This window comes from Archocentrus centrarchus, chromosome 8 (assembly GCF_007364275.1).
Source record: "Archocentrus centrarchus isolate MPI-CPG fArcCen1 chromosome 8, fArcCen1, whole genome shotgun sequence".
In the NCBI taxonomy this organism is placed as follows: Eukaryota; Metazoa; Chordata; class Actinopteri; order Cichliformes; family Cichlidae; genus Archocentrus; species Archocentrus centrarchus.
Window position 1 is genome coordinate 22,174,452 of NC_044353.1, and position 16,215 is coordinate 22,190,666.

Sequence of the window (16,215 nt, forward strand, 5' to 3'; positions counted from 1 at the left end):
TATATTGGAAAGAATGCAAAAAATAAAAGCTTATTGCTCCTTGCAATATAATAAAATCCTTAAAAGGCTCGATTTATTCTTGGGTCTGGCAACATTGGCTTTAAATGACATTATCTAATTCTCTAATTATTAAGTATTATGTTATTGATTAGTTTTATAATAAATTATTTTCCAGGTTTCTTTTCTGTCAGTGTGTCGCCCCAGTCTGAGCGGCCTCATGCTGGCATCCTGTGTCTTTAAGGAGCCGAGTAAAGAGGGCGTGTTCAAGCGCACTACCGCAGCAGGCATTGTACTGAGTTATTGCGCTTCAGAGTAGAAGCAGCGTTTGTAAGGATGTTGTGACAGCAGCTGTAATATTGCTCTAAAAAAGCGCTACACTCACTGGTCTGACTGCGTTGTTTGGAGTAGAAAGAACCAATCTGAGCGCCTCACATCGCGTTTCGTTTGATGAACGCACCCCCATTGTTGGTCCGCTGGGGGCCTAAAAGTGGAGCAGCACCCGGCTTTTATGAATGGGGATGCTCGGTAAGGGTGTGCTTTAATATCTGTACTTGCACTTAACATAAAATGAACCTTTTCCTCTGTGTGTGCAGTTCATTTATGCATTTTATCCGACGTTTTATCGGCTGGTTCACCTGAGCGCACGGGGCTGCTCATGCTTTTGCTCCGCTGGCCTATTATTGTTCTCCTGCCTTTGACCCACCCAGAATCAGCGCGCTATTGTAATGTGATCGAACCTCACCGATCAGCGGTGAACACAAAAGTGAATCAAGTGCTGTGGAAGTGTTACTCATTTGCTCGCCACAGCATTTCTTTGTGGAGAGGTTTGCTGTCGACAGAATCGAGCCATTTTGTCTTCAGCATCTCAGAAACTATAAATGTATTCGTGTTTTTAGTTTGTCTGCGAATGCTTTGAAGCTAAATCTATAAACTATGTTTCCTTTGCTTAACTTCTGACTTTACTACAAATGAAAACTCCCATAGACTTCCTTTTTTTTTTTTTTTTAGAGAACGGATGATAAACTTCAAAAAATGGTCAGAAATAGGCCAGCAACGTGTTTGATGGCTGCGTTCTGGAGTAATATGGTTGCACAAATGCAGATTTTCTTAAAACGTTTTGAAATGCTTGTGTTAACTAATTCTATAGGGAGTGGACTGTGATAGAAGGACGTGATTTGGCATATTTTCTCAATGTTGGAGGTGGCTTTTGCATGATCAGATAAAGGTTGGGGGGGGGTCATACATTATACAATTTCTGTCTCCACATGCAGTTCATTTTGTCCAGGTCATCATACACGGTTTACTTGGTAGCTGTTCAGTTTTCCTGGTAAAAATGGCATCTGATGAGTTCACTGTCTGGCAGTGTGAGGTAATGGGCCTCAGGTCTCCAAGCTATCGCTCAATCACCACTGCTCTGATAAGAACTCTCAGCAATCGTTTGGAGAGATAATGTTATCAGAGGTCGCTGCTCTTGAGGAAGTTTAGGAAATTTGACCTGCCTTGTTCAAGCTGTACAAGGCCTTTTTGTGAGATGTGAGACTGTGCCATAGTGTGATGGAGTCAGGTTGATGACACTGCAAACAAGCAAACATAGTTGCCAGCATTTACATGTTTTCGGCTGTCTTTAGTGCCCCCCCCAAAACCCCCAAAAAATGCCTCTGAAATGCCTTTCAGACAAAGTGACATTTTTTTTTTTTTTTTTAAACCAGCCTGCACAAGTCCTGCTGAGTTCTGTTTCATAAATTACAAAGTTGGTGTCTAATTGCCTGCAGGAGATGGTTCGTGCCTGAAGGTGAAAGTTATCCTTCCTCCTTGTGTTGTTGGACACCGGTGCCAAGCACCCTGTTATTATGCACAGCACAGTGCAGACAGCATTTGTTGGCTCACATCCCAGGAAGCGCAACCTGCTAATAAGTTTGTTTACAAAAGCAAGCAAAATTGTTCACTTTTAATGTGGAGGTTCCAAAATACGACTGTGGTAATGCTGGAAAGAAACTCAGTTATTAGTGGGTACTGGCTAAATAGTCCTGCACCCATGTTTGAACATGTCTGCAGTTTGTGTGCTCATTTGAGGCTTTGTGTGTGTCCTGTCCAGCCCCTTCGCATTCCAGGAAATACCAATATAAACTGTTTTTTTTTTTTTTTCTTTTTCTTTTTTTTTCTGGAATTCCACTGGGGATGGTAGCAGGGAATATCTGGGTTACTGTGCAGGAAAGACTTGGATTTGAACTCTCTCTCAGTACTTAAAATGTATTTTGGCTTTCTCTTCTGCCATATGGCAACAGTCATTAGTTCACTGCCTCTTACCTTTTTGTAACCTTGGGCTTCTCATATGACAGTGTGTGAATGCTGTGTTTGTTTTTGTGCCTTTTGTTTGACTGCATTGTGTTCTGGTCCTATCCTGCGTGGTGCTTTGTTGCCCTCTGTGCTGGGGTTTGTCAGCATGAGGAAAATGTTTATTCTGTACTGTCATCCTGTTTCCTTGTTACTGGATGCAAATATTGCATGGAGTTGATGTCATTGTAGCAGAAGACAATGACGGGGACTTGTAATGTTTGACTCCAGATGTGATCCGAGACAGTCGTCATCTTATCAGGGACATTCTCTCATTTTTATTTGATTTGTAATGCAGTTTTTGCATGATGTTTATAGTCCACGAGAGGAACACCATCGATGCACAAGCTTGTTTGATGTGCTTAAAATAAAATTTAAAAACCTCTTTAGTAAAACAAGTTCTTCTTCGTCCCTCCAGCCTGTGCTTTGTTTTGCTTTTCCGCTGCACTTTCAATCAAGATTCTCTCAACCCCATCATTTTTCTGACTTCCTTTCCATCGAGGAGAACAGTTTTCCTCCCAAATGCTTCAAAATAGAACCCCACTCGCTCTCCTGCAGCACATAAAACACCCACCACACAGACACCTGGGCCTGAGGCCAGAGCTGTCATCAGCTGCTGTGACTCAGCTACCTGGTGTGGTGAAGATCCTGTTGTAATCCTTTTCTAAAATAATTAAAGTCACTGAGACCTGAAGCTCTCCCTGCACTGATACATACTGCATCTGGAGTCTGCTTTTGCACACACAATGTCCTGCATCCCTTATTAAAACGGAGTGTTGATGGAGATAGGCTGTTCAAACAAACAACTCGTGTCTGTAATGCAGCATGATGGAGAAAAGCCCTGTTTACATTATGAGTGGTCAGGAAGGGCCGGCTGAAAAGATTTCCGGAGTGATGGGAGGGTTTACTGCCTAATTTTCTCCCTACCCTTCCTGTGGATGTACCCTCCAACGTGTTTCTTCATTAACTGGCTCCATCATGTGCAGCTATGTATGTCCAGTCTGTCCTTTTGGGAAGCTGTTGGTTAATTGCTGTTTTGAGGATACTGGTTTCAGTGATGTATCTCAGTGGTAATTAAGTTACAGTTTTGCAACTGTGTGCATCCACATTTTAAGGATGCTCAAATTTCTCCGTGCATGCAGAAAGGGACAGTTATTAATTGCTTGAGACTGGTTGTTGATCTTGTAGATCCAGCTGGAACAGAATTTGGGGGGGGGGGGGTTGGAAAGGTATTAGCTTAATGCTGAGTGGTTGTGTCTGGCATGCTCCCTCATTGATATTGCCAGTGTGAGCCTGCTTTCTGTTCATTCCCTGTAATAATTCGGAGACACTCAAAATGCCAAAGTTGTGCCTCCCACCCTCTGTTTGTATTTAGATAGCATGCCCAGTACACAGATGACGTTGATGTCCAGCCATGCAGGCTCCATTTTCAGTAGTGCAATAGTAACTTTTTATTCTGATCAGAGATGATAGCTGAGCCGGGATGGATAACATTGTTTGTCTATAAAAAAAAAAAAAAGGCATTGTAGATCCATGAAAATGATTATCAGCCTCGTATAACCCACAGAATACTTTTCAGCATTATTGTTTGCCATCCGCTGTTTGTGCCTGTAATAGAAGCTGTCAGTTTGATCACAGCGGAGGATGGAGAGAAAGAGATGCTGTGTCATGTCTGGAGGCTGTGTTGGTTGTAAATGTAAAAGAGACAAGTCATCCCCTCGTGGGTATCTGAGTTCAGCTGGTACGCGTCGAGCACGCCTGTTTTCTGCCACAAACCCTTCCAGTGGCTGTCGAGGTGTCGCCTTCTGTTCTGGTCTTCATCACTTTTCCTTATTCCTGCTTGATGATTTGCTCTACTTGTAAATAGCAGGGACTTGAATAGTCAGCTTATTGGTGAATACAGTGACATTTTCAAGTTTCAAATGTTGCTTCTTAAATGTAGGTAGTTCTATACAGTACTAGCTACTTTTGCTTCTTATGTTGAAAAGGGTACCTACAAGTTTTGTGGTGAATGTGATGTTTAAAAATAAAGTGAAATAAAATAGGTTTGCAGGAAACCATGTGTCCAATATAAGCTTCTCACTGGCACGTGGTGATTGCCATCTAAACAAAACTAAGCCACAAGTCTCAAGTCTAGCTAACCCCACATGTCAAATATGAACATCTGTGGTAGAGTAACCCGCCTCAGGTTTGTTTTAGTGATGGGTTTACTAGCAGGGATGGGTCATATAGCCTCAAAATTATATCACAATATTTCAAGAAAAACTGCACTAAAGATATTTATGACAATATAGAAAAAAAAATACTGAGCGTTTTATCAATGCTTGCTGGCAAAAGCATTTGTAAGTGGAAACAAGTAAAGGGTATTTTCTATACTTTCCCAATGAGCTACTCTCATTGATGAAACGCCTCCTAATTTTCTATTGAAACAAGGTGCCAACAGCGGAAGCAGCAGCAGTTTAACAATAACTAAACTAACTTAACCATGTCACTCATCAGGAGCTGCACAATATTGCCAAATATTCATAAATACAGTGAAAAATATTTTCTACCAGTTGTTTAAAGTCCTGCTTTTCCACCGTGTTGTGCACACTAGGGAATATAAATGTTTGGTGTTGCTATGGCAAATATATCACAATCATCCATCCATCCATCCATCCATCTTATGCTTATCCTGGATGATTTAACATGGCACAGCCCTGTTCTCTAGTAAACTTAAGCATGATCATTTCCCAATGCGGTGTTATGTTTTTAACAGTGATAAATGTTCTTGTTGCTTTGTTCTTGCAGCCTGAGCCACTTGCCTCAAATATTCCTCTCACTGACGATCTAAGGATAGAAACAGATTCAGTACTCACAACACGAATACCAATTCAAAAACCTACAGGTGCTTTTATTAGCAGGAAGGCTCTAAAAACCTGTTGTTCTTTGATCCCTACAGAACGGAGTGCCCCGCTGGGCGAGGCGTGACACTAGCATAACATACCTCCTCATAGCAGCTTGTGAGGTATTTGTGGGCACAGAAGAGGAGAAGAAAAAAAAAAAAACCAGAACCAGGCATTTTATCTTCTCTTCCCTGTGTTAATATCAGAGGAACTGCATTGCTGATGTTTATTCAGCTCCCAATGATTATTGATGTTTCAGCATTCACCATTTTCTGGAAAATGGTTGTCTTAGGATGTGTGATTTCCTGATTTGATTACAATGTCCATTTAGGGCTGTCATTTTCTAGAGTTTCCTGGAGTGCCTGGTGGTGATCTCAACTGTCTTGTGTTGGTCAGCCATTGATGTGCACCCCCCCCCCCCCCCCCCCCCCCCCAAAAAAAATGTCTGGATCAAAATGATGTGCAACAGAGAAAAACGGCTTATTGTCAGACTGGATGAACTGAAACAACCCTCTTCTCTTCTACGTATCAGCAAAGTGCTTATTAATAAATATTGATTTGCCATTTTAGCCCCATATCTATCTGTTTTTGTTTTGTTTTAAATAGAGCTGACTGCAAAAAAAGAAAACTTAAAAAAAAAAAAAAAAAAAAATATTATTCATTCTTATTCATTGTGATCATTTCTGTTATCATGTCTGGTATTTCCTCTTCGTACTCATACTTAACAGATTTCACATTTGCTTTGGTCTGTAGACCAGGGAGGATTCCCCGCACTCAAAATGAGTTTTCAGCTTTCTTGCTGTATTGGAGCTGCGTGGGGGAAAGTGGTGATGGGGCATAAGGGCACCAAAGACACGCTTTAGGGCACCGACTCTGAATCTCACACGTAAATGGCACGTCTCTTTGATTGCACCAAATGGACCATTTAAGCAACGGCTAAATTTGGCTTTCACGTAAGAACAAGGGCTTTATTTGTAAATTCTCATTAGAGCAGCATGTTTTCTCATTGCTGTATTTATCTCAGAGGGCATCATCAGCTTGACGTCTGTTGTCCCCCGTTTGTGTGATTGAGAGATAATGTGATTTCCACTGTTTGTCCTTTGGCTGCTCCTTCCTAAATGAGATATTCAGGCCCGCTAACTGAGTTGCATGGCAGATACCTCTCTACTTAGAGGCCATTTGTCTGCGTAATTAGGATGTGTGTGAGTCTGCGCAAGCCTATTACTGAACAACTGTGTACCTCTTGCTGGTGTTGCACTTAAACATTTGGGAATAAATTAGGGTTTTTACAAGCAATCAGAATGTTTACAAATTGCACCATATTCAGAGTATTTTTCAGGCAGAGCAGTCTTCATGTTTTTTTTTTGTTTTTTTTTCTCGCAAATTTACAGTGCATGTTGCTTCCCTCCCCCTAATGTCAGTTCACCTTCTGGTCATTCAATTGTCCGTCCAGGTCAGTGACTTCAAATGATGCTTACAGAGAGAGCAGTGCTGCAGCAGCCCCCTCCGACTTCCAGACAGTAGAATGCACACAGCACAAAGAAGACACATCAATACTTAGTTCTGGAAGTGGAACATAATTCATGTTTGAAAGTGGGCTCGTGTGTCTGAGTGATCTCTTGTGTTTCCGTATTGATTGGCGTAGTGTGAGAGTATTGACAAGTAGTGAGAAGTTATGTTCGTATAAGGTTAGCTGTAGAAACTTAATGGATGCAGGTTAATTATCTCAGTGAATTTTGACTCGTAGGTTAAGCTTGCAGCTACTTTTCCCCCACCCACTTCCTCCAGTGTACAACTTGTCTAGCTGTCAGAAATGACTCCAGTGTTGTTGAGGTTACTGTATCATTTAGCACTGTCCTTCTGACACCATTGTAGAAATAAAACAACAGATTTTTGCCCTTTTTTTCCTCAGTGGGGCTGAGAGATTTTTTTTTTTTTTTTTTTTTTTTCCCCCATAGCATGGAACATCTCCATAGCATAAATACATCTGACAAAATAGGTTTATTTATGAAAAACAATGTGAGATCACTGAAAACGTGGAGAAGCGCTGCAACTGTTTGGAAATATTCCCAGTGTAGTTGTGGTTATGCATGTGTTGTGCATGCATGCATGCATGTACTGCTGCTTTTTACTTAGCAGCTAAAAAAAAAACACCACATCAAAGCAGGTCAAGTCAACCTCCTAATCTACACATATCTGTTCAGTCTGTGCTGGTTGTAAGAAGCTTCACTGTCAAACTGAAATGATACAGATGTGCTTCATTTGCTTGCCAGGCCTGTTCCTGTCCCACATTTTGCATCTCCAATGGACTCTGTTGCAGTTAGACCGTGAGTGTTGTGAAAGCCTGTTTATAAAGCCCCCCCCCACCCTTGACCCCTGTTGCTGTGATCCAATGGTTCCCACGCTAGCTGCTGTCTTCTCAGGCCCTTTCCTACTTTTTCATTTATATCTCGCCCTACTCGTGCGTGCATGCACTTCCACAAATATGATAAAGCTATAAATATAGAGTTGGTGTCTGGTTTGATGCAAATGTGGAACTGCAAAGTTTTCTGGTATGATGTAGTTTAGATTAAGCTGACAAAGAGAAGTCTGTCTGGAAGCAGTGTGTGGTGGTCTATAGCAAGTTTCTGCTCCCATATCCCTGCAATGGGCGGCATAGAGCTTTTCAGCCTGATCCTGGCCTAGAGGGTGATATAGAGAAGTGGGAGGGAGGCTTTTAGTATCTCCGCTTTTTTTTTTTTTTTTAAACCACTGTATTTTTTTTTTTCTTCTTTCCATGTTTATGCCACCCAGGAGCAACTAGTCAGGAAAAAAAATGCTGTTATTTTGGCTGGGTGTGAATATTTGGCCTTCATTATTTCCCTGAAACAAATCAGAACAGGCAGCTACAATAATAAACATATTTCAACAAAAAAGTGACCTTGTTTATGTATCTTGTTAAAATCGTTCAGAGTTCATGGAAAGTTTTGTCATTGCATCGCAGCCTCTGGTTTATCTAGCTTGTTTTTTTGTTATCTGCAGCACTGGAATATTTCTGTGTTTTAATCAATTTCCATTTTGGCCAATAGAAAGTAATAACATGAGCTGAGTGAAGTAAACTCCATGGCTGACATAAGGCCATACGTTGCGTTTGAAGCCTGAAGCTTCCTGTGACCTCTGACAGGAAATGCTGTCGTTTGCACTCGGGAGGGTGTTTCTATGGAAACCAAAGCAGGTGAGGGCATTAACAGGAAGACAAGAAGAGGCTCAGCTGGCAGACGGGGGGGGGGCAGAAGAATGAGGTCAATGCACTCAAAAGCGTGCCACTTGAAATAGCTAAAATCACTTCAAGTATAAACAGCTGTGACTTAAATATGTTTTAAAGGCTTGCTTTTAAGACAGTAAAAGTCAACATTTGAGTGTTCATCTTCCTGTGTTAGAGTGAGTAAACAAAGAAAAAGGCATTGTGATCAAGCCAGAGAGATACATGCTTAAGGCGGCAAGGTAAATCTTTTCTTCAGGCATGCGTATGCACAACCACAGAGATTTTTCCATCCACAAGTCAGTCGTGCATCTGTTTTTGATGTCTTTATGTAGAAACCGCTTGCACTTCACTTTGTAGGCCACCATGAGAGTGCTCTTTTCATGTGTATTTTATATTATGGGATAGATGGTTAATGAGACACCCTGCTCCTGGCCTCCAGTGCATCACCTGACAAAGCAGCGGTGTCTGGCTGGCAGCCTGTGGCGGGGTTTCCTCTGTCTGAGCTCTCAATAATGTAGAAACACATTTTCTGACAGCTGTCACAAACCTCTAGGGGCTTAAACGCTGTTGCCTAAGAAGAAGATAGATGGGGAATACTTTCTGTCATTTCTCTGTTGTGATAATCCATCTCTATAGTTAGATGACAGGGGTATCATTGTTTTTGATGCATGTATAAGTGACTTTTTGTTACTAGAAGATAAGGTTTTGGTCATGCAGTGAAGTTATACTTTGCAAAAATCTGGCAGCCCTCAGCTATCTTGCTTTGATTCATGTTGGTCTGTGGCTGGTTGTTTTGCTCTCAGTTATAATACTGTTTAAATAAAATCCTGTGATCTCATTTTTTCCAGTGTATTTTAGAGGTTATTTTCACAGAGATTTTTTTGAAGAGTTCTGCTTATCATTATAGAGCTGCATAATTGATAGCTTCAGCTCTTGCAATTAGTGGAACATTTGGAATTCCTTCAAATGTTTTCTTTTTCCTTTTCATGGAATTAAAGAGCTGAATGCTAAATTTCTTAGCAACATAATGTAACGTCTGTGCTGTAGTCGGACTGTATAGATTTCTATACATTTCATTCATTTATTTATTTGCTTTGTTGCGTTTGATCCAAGTCAGTATTTGTTTGAGTGGGCACTTTTTGAAGTAGTTTGAATTAGCAGGGTTTATTTTTTGACTGTCAAAGTAAGTAAACACACAGTATTTTGATGAGAATATGTTTACTTGATGTTTGTCTTTTCTTTTTCAGGTTCCCTGGCTGACTGGATTTAAGGACCATCAATATTAATTCCAAGATTTCAAACAAAGACTCTCCCAAAGATTCTAGCTGCTGCCCAGCTATCTCTTATTGCACAGCAAAACAAACACTTAATCAGCCACCATGCCAATCTTGAAACAGTTGGTGGCATCCTCGTCCCAGACCAAGCGTCGCTCCCGTATGGACCTGACCAGGGAGATGATCAGTGCTCCTCTGGGTGACTTTCGCCACACCATGCATGTAGGCCGCAGCGGTGATGCTTTTGGTGACACCTCTTTTCTCAGCACACGCTCAGGGGAACCCCCTCCAGAGTCCACATCCTTTCCCCGCTCTCCTCGACCTGGACTCTTGTCACGCACCTTTAGGAGCAGCAAGCGCTCCCAGTCAGTGAACAGAGTGGACCAGCAGAAAGATAACACCCTACTGGTCCCTGGAGGATCACCCACTTATGTAAAAAACGCCATGTCTCTGCCCTTTCTCAATGATGAAGACAGAGAAGACAGCATTGTGGCAAAGAGTTTGTCTTCAAGTCCGCTGAAGCAGCACAGTGAGTTGGATGGGAGAGGTGCAGTTGCAGCTACTCATGTTTTAGAGCTGGAGGAACGAAGCTTTGGTGAGCTTACTGAGCTGCCAGAGAGCTCTCTTCACTATGGAGGTGGAATGAAGCATGCAGTGTCAGTTATGTCATTTCACGTTGACCTGGGACCCTCCATGCTGGGTGAAATCCTCGGTGTGATGGAGAAGGAGGATGATGATCTTGGTTATGAGGAGGGCAAAAGTAGCGAGGGCCGCACCTCACCACTGCTCAGTGCCCATGGTGAGGAAGAGGTTTACATCGAGAGTGTAAAAGACGAAGATGCAAAGGAGCAGGTGGAGGCAGACAAAGAAACAGCAGAGCTGCAGCAGCAGGCCTCTATGCTTCCAGCCAGCTCTGATGATCTGAGGCCCGAGGATGGAGGGCCTTACACTCCAGAGTACACTCCTGAGATACGCCCCAAACATTTGCAGCACCTAGACAGCTGCTCTATGTCCAGTTCTGGATCTGCTGCTCTGGATGAGAAACCTAGCAGCCAGATGTATGCAGGAGATACAGACAGCGCCACCTTCAGTGCCCCGCCAGAGGAGGAGAGCAACTTTTCCTCTTTCTTGGAGGATGAAGATGATGAGATTCATGTATAAGAGTCCAAAGTCTACTTAGGGGGGGGGTGAACAAGCTGTGGAGGTGGTTTATGTGAAACTGGCAAGTCCTTTGACAGTGTGGATTTGCAGTTAAATGGGTAGACGATACTGTAGTCAGGAACTGTGCGAATGGGACTGTGAAGAAGATGGAGGATTTCTCCATTTATAGGGCTACAAAGAAACTGTGACTACTCCTTTAGGATGTGCCCAAACATCATCTGTCAGACAGCCTTACCCTGCACTCTTTTTCTGTCAATCTGTGCCTCCCTTTTGAACACTGAGGGAACTGACATGGTAGGGAAGACACTTTCTGAATATGGAACATTCCAGAAGTAAGCAGGGAGTAGTGGTTAGAAAGGAACTTTGTAGGAAAAACACTTTCCACAAGTAAAACTCAGCTCAGCCTTTCTCTCTGCCTCTCTCCTCTCACTTGACGTGTCACATGTGCTTTTTTCATTTGGTTCGCCTCTTTTCTTCACTCTGGCTGTGGGACATCATGAGGCCTGAGCTGAACAGAAGGCCTCTGTCACAACAGGATCACTGGTGGGTGTCTTGTCACAATAAAGGGAGCTGTGGTTGTCACTGGTGTGTGAGGCCCTATACTGAGCCTCTTTCATCTGAAAATATTATAGTAGCACCATAGATCTATCAGATTTTTTTTTTCTTCCCTCCCTTGGTCTAACTTACATATTTCAGGGTCCTTGTGAGACTGCTCAAAGGCCACCATTTCCTGCTGTAAAGCTAGACTGCAAAGCCCATACCAAAATTGTCTCCTTTTTTTGGTAATTCATTGAGTTTCACATAGACTTAGACTCAGTAAATTGGAGAAAAACAGGGAAATTAAGGTAATGGAGATGTACTGGGCTAAACTGACAACATAGCAAGGTGTTACTACAGGAAACCAGAAGTGGGAAAAGTAGTGTGACACACTTTTAGTTGCCTTTTTATATCTTTTTTTTTTTTTTCCACCCAATGGACAAACATTTTTCTGATAATTTCCATTAACTAACACAAACTGACTTTCTTCCTTTTTACTTATGTCAAGTTCGACTTGAAACTGAATAATGTCTGATAACCACTTCCTTCCTTTTTTTTCGGCACATCCGAGCAACTGCAGCCGTGCAACTGATCTGTGTAGAAGATTTTCATAACTCAAGGGACTACCTTTTATGTATAAACCATTTTCACCACTACATATGAGTAGGGCTTCACTGTCTGTGACTCGCAAATTGCGTGTACCAGCAGGCACAATTAAATCAGACACTACTAGTATTTAGTGTTTAAAAACTTGTTTTCTATAATATTTGTTTAAAAAAAAAATACAAATCTCTGCCATTTTTGTTATGTGTGCTTGGAGAGTGGATGGCGGGGAGAGACACAGCCAGCAATGGATGCAAGAGCATTAAGAAAAGATTGTTATTTTTGTGCAAGTTGCATAGTCATTGCACCTCGACTGCCTTTCTTGCATCATTAAAAGCTGCGGCCAGAAGTATTGAGGCTTAGTTGGGCTGATTGATTCCACTGCCTTAACTGAAACTGACAGATGTGCCAAATTGTGATTTTTGGGAGAGTCTGCCACATACATTTCACTTCCTTCTCTGTACCAGTATTCACTGTGCAAGTTTTGGCATGCAAATTAAGATGAAGATAAGTGCTATTAGATGTGATATCCTGTAAGAAAAGGAAATAGAAGAGCTTGCATAAGTGAATATATTTCACTCACGCGCCGCAATATATGCGAGTAAATCCAAATGTTAAGTGTGAATGAGAAGTTGTCTGTTTTCTGTATGTTATTACACCTTATTTTTGTCTTCTCTGTATATTTACAGCTTTTTTTGTTTCTGTACTACTCAAAATAACCTATATTTTTCAATAAAAGCTTGAATACCTCCACTGTTTCATATTTGATTGTTTTATGTGAGTAAATCAGAAAGCAATGTGTGTTGAGTGCGGCCCACTCAGCAGCATTAACAAAGGAATTCCTTAAGTGTCTCCTGTTTCCTGCCGCTATTCACTATCTCTCCCAGCAGAGGAAGGAAGGAAGCAATTGAGACCTTATTGCCCTTAGTTGGGCACTTTTCTTAAATATATAAGCTGAAAATGTTGAGTGCATGTGGGAGAGAGAAGCATCTTAACTTTAAGGCTTATTTTAAAAAGTAAATCATTTTGAAAACTCTGCAGATGGGAGACAGGTGAACGATGGATTCGGGACGAAAGGTTTATCATCGAGGAGAGCTGCACTGACAAAACGGCGATGACTGGTAATTTCTCTCACCCTGGTGATTGGAGGATGGATGAGCTTTGTACTCACCTGAGACCGGGATCCTGTTCATCATTGCTGACTCAAAACTGCTCTGTCACTTTTGATTTTAAGGGCAATGCTTTGGCTTTGCATGCCCCAGTGAGCCCCCTCACAGTCCGGGCCAAAATCCAGTGCACTGTTTTGTTAACTCACACTGTAGACAGTTCAAGGTCCTGTCCTGCATCCCTCTGCATTGAAACTGCATTCTGAAAACAGTGCGCCATTTCTCTTTGGTGGCTCATTTCCATTGAGTCTTTCATCTCCACTTCAGGGAATGTTTAATCTCTTTCCACTTTGAGTTTTTCATAGTCACATTATGCCAGTGTCCAATCTGCCGGAGGGCTAGAAAAAGTCATTATTCTTACACTTGTGGTAAACCAGCCCATTTATATTGATTGTTGTGGTCAATACAAACCAGTAGTGGTATTGATCCTTCTTTTCTCTGCCTTTATAAAGTCATTATTCTTCGCTCAGATTGTTAGGATTTTTCTTTGAGAAAGGCTAAATCTTCCCTGTGTACCACTTTGGCATTTGATTCTGAAAATCTTCATTTTAATCGTTCTCTATAACTGAATTATACAAATGGGTGACAGTAAATGGAAAATCACACAAGAGTGATGTTTGGGGGGGGACCACCAGGAAGCACTTCAGTGTACCTTAGCACTGATTCTTCAAGTCTCTGGAAATCCACTGGAGGGATGAAACCTCATCCTTTTGATAGGTAATCATTCATTTGGTGTTTTGGTGATGGAGAGCTTTATCTAGCATCATTTAAAAAAAAACAAAAAAACAATTACAGCACAGGCAATGGCTCATGTTTCACATTTTGATACTCCTCAAGCCATTCAGTGCCACCTCCCCACCCCCACCCCCACCCCCATGGTTGATGGATTGGGGCCTTTTCAGCTCAAAATAGGCCACTCGCATTAGGAGAGAAATATTTCATCACAGGATAAAGGTGCATCATTTTGAGGAGACCTCTCTCTCAAAGTGGACAGATGTACCCAAATGATGCCTGCTTTGTGTCTCCACAGTATAATGGAGCCCCCAGATTGCCTCACTGTAGGGTCAAGAGCTCAGGTTTTTCCTTTAATTTGTTACTCATCTGTTTTATCATTCTTATGGGGCTCACTGCTATAAGCACGAAAGCTGTTGTTTACTGCCATCTAATGGTTGTAATGGTTATTTACTGCCATCTAATGGCAGCTCAAAGCTCACATGTACTGTAGTAATGGGTGTGTCAGGGTAAAGGCTGATTTGACTTTGGGTTTTTAAATTGATCTTATCAATACTTGGGTTTCAATGCAAACCCAAGAACATATTGGCTGCTGTTGCACTTAGCTTTAAAATGTATGTAAATGTCCAAAAAGAATATATTTTTTAAAATCTTTTGGACGTGAAGACAACTGTCCCACACTGGAGACTGCTGATTTGTTCAGGGGGCTTAAGCCACCTCCCTTCCCCATAGAAAATCGTTGTAATTTGAGGCTTGCCTTGCAGCTGTTACACTCTCTCAAACACCCATTATGTAGTTTCTCATCTGCTTCGGAGGCTGTCAAATGTCATTTCCCTTTCGTTTCCAACTTTCTTTGAGAACTGTATTTTTTTACTTGAGCCACCAATGGGAGGCGCTCATCGCCTTTAGGTTTATTAGGTTTAGGAGCCCCTGCTTGGACTCAACCTTTTTCTGCCAAATTCCATCAGCAGACTTGCAACTCTTCCAGGAGGCTGAAGGCATGCTGAAATCTGGAAAGTATTAAACAACCTGCTGGTGAAGGGGGCTAAGGAAGGGGAGGGGTGGGCTGGGGGGTGAAGGCGAGAGAGAGAGGGGAAGCAAAAAAATGGGGGGATGGGGGAAAATAGGAACAGAATATGAAATCCTCCATATACTGCCCCCCCCCCCCCCCCTTCACACACACACACACACACACACACACACACACACACACAAATTCCAGAGCACTCCCCAAAAAGCTAGAGCATTTTCTTTCATATCTGCAGCAGCATTTCGCAACTCCGTTTTTTTTTTTGAATAGGTCATAAACAAACTGCCGTTTCTCCAGTGTAACTGTGCTCAGAGGGGGAGAGGTTCGGTGAGTGTGTTGGTGTGCTGTGTGTATGAGAGACTGTGTGGAGATGTTTGCTGGAACACAAGTGGAAGACGAGTGCCAGAGTTGAAAAGCCCCAACTGTATGTTTGTGGTTGGTAGCAAGAATAAAAAAAAAACACTGGATGGAATCCAGACATCCTTTCCCATGCTTTGATACACACATCTCTGAGCTAATGTATGCATGGTGTGCAGAAGGGTGGACTAAACCCCACTGAAAAGACCTGCCCTTAAAGTATGTATAGAATTATAATCATAATTATTATCGTGAATATCTCTGTATTAACAAAAACAAAAAAAGAGTTATTCCTTTAGGAGAGTGAGATGTAGTACTGTGGATATTGGTGTTAACAGGAGCTGCTAAGATAAACACTCCAGTACCCAGTATTGACCTCTTGACCTGTAAAACCCAGCTCTCCAGCAGCAGGAGACCACACACGCACGTGGTGGGGGGAGGAGTACAGAGGATGCAAAACATCTCTGGTGACCTTGCCGTAAAGCGCCTCAGATGCCATAGCTGAAGACTGTGAAAGATTAGACCGTACTCCAAATGTCAGTGCAGCTTTCCTGCCCAGGGATTTTTGTGAATTTGTCAGAATGTGGGTATGGCTTCCTCACATGGAAAAGTTATTCTAAAGGAAGCAGCTTCTGTCCCTTTCGTTCTCCTCCAGTTGTTGTGCAACGAGCAGTTTCCGTTATAAATGTGGAGACTATGTCATAGCCTCCTCGGACCAGGCTCAAATCTTCATGGTAAAAATTTGTTTTTTTTTTCCCCCTTAAGCAGGACCACATTTCCTGAAGTCAACATAGATTTAGCAGACGTAGATCATTTGTTCAACAAAGTTTTATCACTTTTATTGCTGTCAATTGAAAATCAAATAACTGGAACAATGTAACACTAAGGATAA

At 42.0% G+C, this 16,215-nt stretch overlaps 1 protein-coding gene across 1 annotated transcript; it reads left to right on the forward strand.

Annotated features, from left to right (window-relative positions):
- Positions 1 to 298: 298 nt before the first annotated feature.
- Positions 299 to 12,782, forward strand: cdc42ep4a (CDC42 effector protein (Rho GTPase binding) 4a). The gene is made up of 2 exons (XM_030734851.1): positions 299 to 525; positions 9,711 to 12,782. The coding sequence occupies exon 2, from the start codon at positions 9,843 to 9,845 to the stop codon at positions 10,896 to 10,898; it is 1,056 nt and encodes a 351-aa protein (XP_030590711.1). The 5' UTR covers positions 299 to 525; positions 9,711 to 9,842; the 3' UTR covers positions 10,899 to 12,782.
- Positions 12,783 to 16,215: the final 3,433 nt, after the last annotated feature.